General features: G+C 54.8%; 1 protein-coding gene across 2 annotated transcripts; it reads right to left on the bottom strand.

The window, feature by feature from the left end:
• Positions 1-1,141: 1,141 nt before the first annotated feature.
• Positions 1,142-3,240, bottom strand: LOC129077515 (MORF4 family-associated protein 1). Of its 2 annotated transcripts, none has more exons than XM_054581924.1 (3): positions 3,169-3,240; positions 2,619-3,050; positions 1,142-2,106 (listed from the first exon to the last, which is right to left on the bottom strand). In XM_054581924.1, the coding sequence occupies exon 2, from the start codon at positions 3,013-3,015 to the stop codon at positions 2,632-2,634; it is 384 nt and encodes a 127-aa protein (XP_054437899.1). In that variant the 5' UTR covers positions 3,016-3,050; positions 3,169-3,240; the 3' UTR covers positions 1,142-2,106; positions 2,619-2,631. The 2 variants fall into 2 exon arrangements, with proteins under 2 accessions (XP_054437899.1, XP_054437900.1); XM_054581925.1 differs by having other exon boundaries at positions 2,619-3,047; positions 3,169-3,190.
• Between the last annotated feature and the right edge of the window lie 6,273 nt (positions 3,241-9,513).

Genomic DNA, 9,513 nt, shown 5'->3' with positions numbered 1-9,513 from the left:
TCTTCCCGGAGGGGAACGGGGAAGCTGGGGAGTGGAGATCACTTTTGCATCTTTGATTTTTTTGCCATTTTTATTACCTACTTTAAAAATCGACTGCCAAATGCAACGTGGTACCCTAAAACAGAAAAAGGGCCTGAGTGGAAAGCCGGTGAAACGAGAATCAAGCCTGTAGTCTAGTTCACAGCATTGTACCAACGCTTATTCCCGTTTTAACAAATGAACCAAACGCGGTGTCGGTGGCAGTGGTTTCCTGGTTCTCCTCGGCGCTCGGGCAGGCTCCCAAATCCCGTCTCGGGCCTCCTCCCACCGTCCCTGGGCCTGGGACCCTTGTGTCTCCTGGCCCATGGAAGCTGTCCTCACTCTCTCCGGCCGAGCTCCCCACTTTCTTGCTCTGAATGCCCCCTCAGTGCTCCCGTAAGACACACAACCCAGACTGACTTTCTCCTGGTTGCATTTGTCAGCGGGGCTCCCCCGGAAGCGGACTGATGGACACTGCAGCGCAGGGAGCCCCGTCGGGGTTAATACTTGTGGCGGGGCGGGGAAACCCAGATGGGGCACAGGAGCTGCAGGGCTGTCACGGAGCCGTAATGGAAGCATCTGCAGACCCCCCAGGGAGCTGGCTCTGAAGCGGAGAGGTCCTTCAGAGTTGTCCCAAGGTGCAGAGGGACAGGGCCCTTAGACCCCGGCCCCTTCCTCACGGGCACGGCCACCAGGAAAGGGGCCTGGCCGTGGCTAAGGCAGCTCTGAGGCGGAGGCCGTGCTCAGTGGGCGCACCAGCGAGGGCCACCCGTCAGCCACACTTGCAGCTGGCGGGGGAGTAAGTCCTTCACCCCGCCACCTCACCATGACGGACCACTTTGTTCCTAGTGCAAGGACTAGAGCTAAATTGTTTCTATTTTCAAGGTAGAAATAGGAATGTATTTGGCTCCTGAAGGCAGGAGCCTGGACCGCAGAACATGAGGTTCCTCCCCTCACTCGGTTCCCAGTGCGGCGCGCGGAGACGAACCTGCCCTAACATTAGAGGCTTGCTGAGAGCATAAAAAAAAAGTGTTCAGAAATTTGTTCTCCATTTGGCGATGATGACAAGGAGAAAGATTTCATTCCAAAAGCAAAATTTCTTAGTCAATAACTCCTTTGGTCATTTGTCTTTTCAAGCAAATGAATACTTTTATTAACATGGTAACTTTTTTTAAAACACATGGTAGGGTTTTGACCTCAAAGACGTGTCAGGTCTGCTACTCAAATGAACTTAGAGCTGGACAACTTATGAACCTTAAAGATGCCTAGTCCCTGTCCATGTTAGGGTCCAATGCAGACAGTCCTTGCTTTCCCTCCACAGCCTCTCATGGGCCTTGGCCAGTACCTCTTCCACTTTACCCTCTGCACCGCACCAGGGCATCGAAGCACGGTGTGCGGGGTGCAAGATCTCACCTCCTACTCTAGGTTCCATGTCAGGTAAAGCTGCGTTAGGTTGTCCAAACAAACTGACCAGACAGGCTACACCGGACAGTGTGCCTGATAAAACTTAAGTTTTGAACAAAATACACCTCTCCTCCTTTGGTCTCACACAGAAAGAACTTCGAGTCCCAAAACACAGACAACGCCATCTTCCACCTTCTTCTGATCCATGAGCCCGGCCAGACGGGCCCACTCCCGTTCCCAGTTGAAGTCTGGTCCCTCCGTCAGCTTCTTCAGCCACTGCTGCATGGAGTCGTCTTCAGAAGTCAAGCAGCTCCTTCAGCGCCTCCAGAGCTGGAGAACCCCAACTCTGAGCCTCATGTGTCACACACAGACCCAAAGTTCCAGGGAGCTATCAGGTCACACGAGAAAAGAGCAAAGCGCCTCAACATTTAGAAATAACCAAAGCCCAGGAACAAACGGGACTGCTGCAAGAGCTTACAATCTAGGCCCTACTTCCCCAAACAAAAACATCGGACAGTCAAAACTCATATTGAGGTCATCAACCGCAGACCACAGCAGAAACGTAGTGTAAATGAGGACAGAGGACAGAGAAAACAAGGGAGAAAACAAAAGGCTCTCTGGTTTCAGCTTCTCCAGGGTGTCAGCCAATCTCCATGAGTGGACCAGAATCCATTGGCTGTAAACCTGAGGAAGGCAATTGGAAGAAAACCCATCATTATGAGGCCAATCGTTAGTGAAATCCAAATCCCTCACAACTGGAACCCACCCCGCAACCTGGACGCCCCTCGTCTGGACGCCACCTCACCCGCTCCCGCTCCCGGAGGCTGGCAAGGAAGGTCTCCGACTGTCCGTCAGATAATGACCTGCCCCCTGAAAAGTCTAATTCGCTGCCCCCTTACTCCACGACCGACGTTGTGCTCTAGCTGCCATAGCAACTGTTACGCTCATTATGCCACAACTAAGCAAACACATACCAAACCAAGAAAAACTGTTTTCTTCCTAATTACCAACGTAGAAGAAATTAATAGCATTTTCTGACACCTCCTACAGTAAAAATTGAGCATGCGTTTCTCCTCCCCTCCCCCCAACCTCCCTCCCGCGAGGACCCCTATTAAGTAAGTTCCAAAAAATGAGCCCAGGGTAGGGCGCCTGCCGGGGGTAGCCTTCCACCCGGCGCCCGCGGGCCCCCGCCTTACCGCCGACCCTCGCTCAGGACGACTCGCTTTTCTCTATCCGCCGGACCAGTTCCACCAACATCTCTGCCATCTTCGCGATCTCCTTGGCCTTCTCCTCGGCCTTCTCGCCCCGCTTGGCCGCCCGGCCCTCGCCGCCGTCGCCGGCGCTCTGCAGGTGGTTCAGGGCGCTCTCCTCCGAGGCCTCCACCTGCGTTTTGATCTGGATGAGCATATTGTCCATCTCCCACAGCTTGCTCCGGTTCCGCAGGTACGCGCGCCCGTGCTCCCGCGTCAGCGCCGCGATGTCCTCCCGCATCTCATTGATGACGGGCAGCAGGAACTGCTCGAAGTCCTCCTCGGGCTCCAGCACCTCCACTTCCTCCGGTTCCGCCAGCTCGACGATGTCCAAGGGCCGCATCCTCGCCGCTCCTCCGGAACCGGTCTCGGCGTCTGCTGCGGAGAGAAAATGGAGAGTCGCTAGGCTTAACAACAGAGTTCCAGAATATTCTTGAAAACTTTTACCCTTTTTAAACTTTCCGGCTCAGAGAAGCCACGGCAAGACGCGACTTACGAGCAGAGAAGCGGCGAACAAAATGGAGTCGCGGCCGTCAACCAGTCCCCTGCGTGTCGCGGCCCCGTTCACGACACGGCCGTGCCTCTTTACGGTCACGCCGCTAGTACCACGAGCGCGGGCGCGCGCACGTCAACGGAGAACGATGCGGCCAGCTCCTCCGCGGAGCGCGCGCACGAACACGAGCGCGAGCACGCACGCTCCCGGCGGTTCCCTTTCCGGCCCAGCCTGGCCACGCCTCTCTGCTGCCCTGGCTCTGGGAAGAGTGCCTCTGCTGTACCCTCTCCTCCTAGAGGTCGTCTAAATTAAATGTTTTTAAGACAGAAACGAGATATACATACACGGAAAGAAGATGCTATGGCAATTATGTATGCAAAGGCTGTGGCATCCCTGGGCAAACCCTAACAGACCCTTCCTCGTCAGAATCAGGGCTCTGCGGATAGGGGGTGGGAGGGGGCGGGGTCTTATTCAACTAGGTGTCCCTAAAGGCCTGAGCAGAGCTTGGCACCTATCAAAAAATTTGCTTCAACATCACTCCTCTCTAAAGAGGACGTGCAGATGGTCAAAAGACACGTGAAAAGATGCTCCGCGTCAGTAATCGGAGAGATGCAAGGGAAAACCGCAATGAGATATCTGTCTCATTGTGATCCCAATGAGATAAATCAAACAATAAACCTTGGCAGGGATGAAGAGAGAAGGGAACCCTAGTGCACTGTTGATGGGAATGCAGACTAGTGCAGCCACTGCGGAAAACAGTATGGAGTTTCCTCAAAAACATTAAAGACAGAACTGCCTTTTGACACAGCGATCCCACTTCTGGGAAAATATCCTACGAGTCCTGAAACACTAATTTGGAAGAATATATGCACCCTTATGTTTGTTGCAGCAAATTACCAAGATTTGGAAGCAGCCCAAGTGCCCATCAGTAGATGAGTGGATAAAAAACTCTGTCCCGTTTACACAGTGGAATTCTACTTGGCTGTAAAAGAAAATACTACCTTTTGTGACAGCGTGGATGGACCTGGAAATTATTATGCTAAGTGAAATGAGCCAGTCAGAGGAAGACAAACACCATATGATCTCATTTACATGTGGAGTCTAATGAATGAAATAAATTAATGAGCAAAATAAAAACATCATAGAGAACAGAGACGGACAGCTGTTAGAGGTGAGCAGGATTGCAGGGCAAGGTCAAAAAGGTGAAGGGATGAAGCCAAAAAACGAGAAAACAAAGCCTTGCAGACACCGACAACAGCAGGCTGCTCACCAGACAGAAGGGCGGTGGGGGGAGGTGGAAGAGGGTAAAGGGAGGTCAATTTGATGGAAGGAGACTTGGGGTGGTGAACACACAATATAGTCAATATACAGATGATACAGAGTTGTACACCTGAAACCTATATAACTATTAACCAATGTCACCCCAATAAATTAAATTTTCTTAAAAAGGTAAATAAGAGATCTTCACATGCAACACTGGCTACAGCTCTATCTAGCAATAGCTGAAGAGAAGCTCATTAGTTCTGGAAACTGAGCTGAAAGGAATTTTTTTTTTTTAATTTATTGATCTGAGAGAGAAATATCACTTTGCTGCTTCACCCATCCACTCATTCATCGGTTGCCTCTTGCACGGTAGCTGAGGACCCAACCGAAACCCCGGTGCCCGGATGACACTCCGACCCACCAAGCTGCCCGGCCAGGGCCAAGGGATATTCTGAAGCTAATTACTAAAGCCCCATAAAACCTTATACCATCTGATCAATTTGTTTGGGTTTTCTTTTCATTTTTATGCACAAGTTAATTACCTAATCCTACATTCTAAATGAATGGATCCATTTGAGAATGAATAATTTAGTGTATATCTGAGTAGTAGTATTAAGATAACTGGAATATAGCTGGTTGTAAAATTTTAGTAAAGAAATGAAGTGGCGAATTGAACGATGAATTGAATAAAAGCTGTGGACTTTCACAGTGTATTTTGAACCCCAGGCACTCTGGATAAGTTTTTCAAATGTGACTTACAATTGTATATCTTTATTCTTTTATTTGTTATTTCAGAATGTCTTCTGTTTAAAATGCAAATTCAACTTCATTCAAATGGAAAAAAGAAAGCACTGCTCAACACAAAAATTTGAGAGAGAGAGATAAGTTCACTTCCTATCCTGTTGACCCAATCACAAAACAGCGAGAAAAATTTCAGGAATCCAGCTTGACAAGTGCCATGGGCTTGGCTTCTGTTTTCCAGTCAAAGGGACACAGTCATACTTTGGAATGTGGCAGAGTTAAGAACGAAAAGAAACGAAAGTCATGAAATTCTCATTACACATTTTTTCACATTTCAATTCTCTGTCGGGAGAATGACCGCCCCTCCACCCGCCTTTGCCTGGACAAGCGGTTCTCACTCTGGAGCAGTGTCAGAACCACCTGGAAGATTGTCTGGCTCCAGCTCTCAGCCTCCCTTGGGGCCAGGGCCCTGCCCCAGGGTTCCTAACTCAGAGGGCACCGATGCTGCCGGCCTGGGGCCCGTGCCGGAGACCGCTGGGCTGAGCAAGCAAGCCCCTTTGTCTCATTGCCTCATCTTAAGCACCACCTCCCCCAGAAGCTTTCCAGGCTCCCACAGGCCTCTGGCTCAACCCTGTCATGTTCCTGTCTGCTTGCTTCTCAATGCCCGGGCGCAGCTGTGCCTTAGAGCATCTGCTGCAGAGAAGGCAGCAGGGAAGTTGGAGGGAAGAGAAGGGAGAGGAACGGCAGTCGGTGCTGAGCGCCGGGGGCCCTCCAGGGCTGGACCCGCTCCGCCGCGGGTCTCCCTGCACCTTCGCCACCTTTTAGTGCTCTCTGCGCCTCGGACCGGCGACAGTGTTATCAGCATTTCCTGGAATATTGATCCCCGGTTACAGCAGAACTTGTCCCAGGGGTCACAGAGCCAATGAAAGACAGGAGCAGGAATCAAAGTGAAGCCAGCGGAAGGCTTTCCACAATGCCAGGCGTTCACGGTCATCGGCGCTGCGCCGATGTACTGGGTCGAGTGGTGTCCCCCAAAAGCTATGTCCTTCCCGGAACCTCAGAAGAGGACCTTATTAGAAAGTAGGTCATTGTAGAGGGAGTAAGTGAGGATGAAGCCATGGCTTGAGTAGAGTTAGCCCTTAATCCAATGTGGCTGGTGTCCTGGGAAGGGACAGACACACGGAGGGAAGAAGGTCATGTGATGGCAGAGGCAGGAATTGGAGTCACGTAGATGCAAGGCCCAGGAGCTCCAAGGGCTGCCGGCCAGATGAGAAGCTTCGCCCGGAGAAAGGTTTGCAAATAGCCGCCCTGCTCCGGGGCTCTCTGCCGCCTTCCCCAGGAGCGGGCCCAGAGCAAGATGAGGCCCTGCCCTCGCTGCTTCGTGGTGCAGGATCGCCGACATTCAGCTCGTTCCTGTGAAACTCAGTTTCCAAACTCTCTCAACCTCCACCCTCACCAAAGTATTTGTCTTGGAAATTATCGGGAAAAAGCTGGTTTGATGCGGATCTGTCTGGGCAGGGAGAGTGGAGAGGAGTCACCAAGGGGGCTTGTTCGCCCACGTCGCTGTCCTGAGCCTCGGTTTCCCCGTCCTCCAAGTGTGGAGGTTGCACAGAGAGCCAGGCCCCTCCTTCTCCTCTACTCCCTGCCCAGGCCTCTACCAGCTCCCAGGTGTCCTTAGGGCAGGTGGCTGCAGGACCCTCTGTGGGCTCCTCACTACGCAGCCTCCCAACTCCAGCCTCACCCCCAGCTTCCAGCGGCCAAGGGGGCCTCGATCCTGCGGCCACATCCCTCCCCGCTGGCTGGCTGCACAGCAGGGGCCCTTGGGAAGCTTTGGGCCAACTCGGCCCAACAAAGTGCGCAGCTGTGTGGGCGGGGCCCAGGTGGAGCTGACACTCAAAGCCCCCCAGGGTTTGCTGTGCAGCCAGGTTTGGAGGCCCAGCCTACGGAAGGGCCTGGTGAGGCCGGCCTGCAGGGCCTTCCCTGGTCTGTGCGCCCCGCTCCAGCTCACCCCAACTGCCTGCTCCCCCAGCGTGTCGGTGCCCCCGCCCCCGCCCCGTGAGCGCTGGCTGCCCCTGGTCCCAGCGGCACTGCTCCTCCCAGCCCACCTCCTCCCTCTGTAAACTCCGCTTCATCTTTTACGTGCCCCTTGTGGCCAAATCCTCCCTGACCTCTGCTCCTCCTCTCCCTGGGTCACCTCTGCCTTGCCCCTCCCTCTCTCGCTGGGGACCCCCTGAGGTCAGGATCTGAGTCTCTCTCATGGTGTGTCCCCCAGCCCCATGCAGCGACTTGGTGACTCACATGGACTTGCTGCCCCAACGAGTGGTCTGGGGCCTGTGCTGACCGAGGGCCGCACACGAGGAGGGGCCTCCCCTGGTACTTGCTGAGCGCAGACGACCTCAGACACCTCGCCTAATGCAGACCCCGGAGGTTAGCCTTGCACCCACACGGGGGCTTTCCCAGAACTTCCCCATCCCCTGATCCTCCCCCGACCCCTGCAGGCTCAGACCCACAGGAGACATTTCCCGCCCACCCCTCCCCCCAAGAAGCAGGTCACTCCCTTGGGCTCCTTGCGCCTCCTGGGCAAGGCCTCTGGGTGACTGATTGATTACCTTTGTGTTTCTGGTTCACCTGCTTAATGTGGAGGAAAGTGGTCATTCCAGTTTGCCTGACCTCTCTTGACCCTGGACCTGGGAGGAGCCTGCACCCAGGTGTCTGAGTCAGCCGGGCTGAGTGTGGGGGCGGGGGGGCGGGGCATGGGTGACCCGGGACAGGAGCGCAGGGGAAGGCGGAGGCCCGGCTCAGGCCCGTGGCCCCCTCGAGGGCAAAGGTATCGGCCGCCTTCCCTGTGTGTCTGACCGGGCAGCACCCACTGTTGGACCGGGCAGCGCCGACTGTGGGGGAGGACGATGTGGGGGCGCAGGTGCTGAGGGCAGTGCCTCCATTTCCTGCCCCGGCCCGTCCAGGACACCCTGCGGAGCCGGCAGGAGACGACCCTCCCGGCCCCCCGAGGGGGGCGGGGCGGCGGCCAGGAAGATGACCGGTCCTGCCCCCACGCCCTGCTCTCCGCCTCGCTGATACTCCTCTAGCCCAGGACCCCACAGAACCTGCAAAGGAGACCGTGGCGGAAACCGCTGACCAGGGAGGCCCACGGCTGGAGGGTGGGAAGAGAAATGGCCCCTCCTCGGTCAGGGGCAGAAAAGGGGCTTTCTTGCATGATGTGATCCCCAGTCTTCTTTTGGGGAGAAACTATGTTCCCGGACAAATGCAATTGCTGTGAAATGTTGAGGCGCGCAAACACCCACTGGGGGACATTCAGTCTCTGCCCACACGGAGACTGTCTGTGGAGAGAGGACAAGGACCGGCGTTCTCTCCTGTTTGTGTTCGCTCAGCCAGTGACATTCTGGCTACTTTTGGAATATCCCTGCAGAGATCGCCACCAAGACAGGCCTTTGTGTGGGCCTGCTCTGACTTCTGCAACAAACGAGAACACAAAACGGGAAAAAAACATTCATTCACTACATTTTCAGAGAGAAGCACCCTCTATTTTAGCACAGAGGTGGGGAGATAGCTGGTGAGGGTGGGCCAGACCCACGCGGGCACTGGCCTGGCCCTGGCTGGCCACAGGCCCCACGGAGCCCTCTCTCCACAGCACCTCCCCTGGGCGCGCCAGCCCCGGTCAGGCAGCCGCTGGGGGGAGACAGCCCCAGGCCCGCCCTCTCCTGTCCCATGTCTTCACACAGCCTTCTGGGCACTGTCCGCTGGTCTGACGAACCCTCTCCGGGAGCACACTTCAGCGCGCTCCCTGTCTTCAGCCTGCCTGGCCCAGCCGTCTCCTCAAACCCACAGCCCTGGAGGCCAAGTCCTGGGCCTGCCGTTAGCCAGAATCCCCAATCCCTGACATCTCCTCTTAGTCACCTTCCACGGGCGACCCCTCACTCTGTCTGCCCCCGCCCCGCCCCCCGCCGGCTGTGAATGCCCAGCTGTCCCTGTCCCATCTGGAGCTGAACCCCGTCTCTCTCCTCTCTTTCTGTTCTCATGACTCCTGTTGCGATCGTCTTGGATCGTCTTCCCGCTGTTCCACCAAGTGAAGAAACACTTTTCCTCTAACGGGGCCTCTGACACAGAGGTATCAGTATGACTCCTTCTTGTGCCAACATTTCAAACCCAGAGAGAATTGTGGGTGAGTTTATTTGAGCTAAACTGCCAACAATTGCCTGGAAGCAAAATCTCCACAGATTGAGAAATGCTCCTAAGAAAGGCAGTCTAGCGCCTTATTTTATTTGCACATTAGCATCAAAGGAGGATCCACAGGGGGCTATGCAAATCCGTCGGAGGTAGATTAGG

Source organism: Pteronotus mesoamericanus, unplaced genomic scaffold, assembly GCF_021234165.1.
Source record: "Pteronotus mesoamericanus isolate MK-2021 breed Mesoamerican mustached bat unplaced genomic scaffold, CSHL_Meso_final contig_68, whole genome shotgun sequence".
NCBI classification, from domain to species: Eukaryota; Metazoa; Chordata; class Mammalia; order Chiroptera; family Mormoopidae; genus Pteronotus; species Pteronotus mesoamericanus.
The sequence above is the reverse complement of the archived record's forward strand: the minus strand, read 5'-3'. Positions and strand labels throughout refer to the sequence as shown.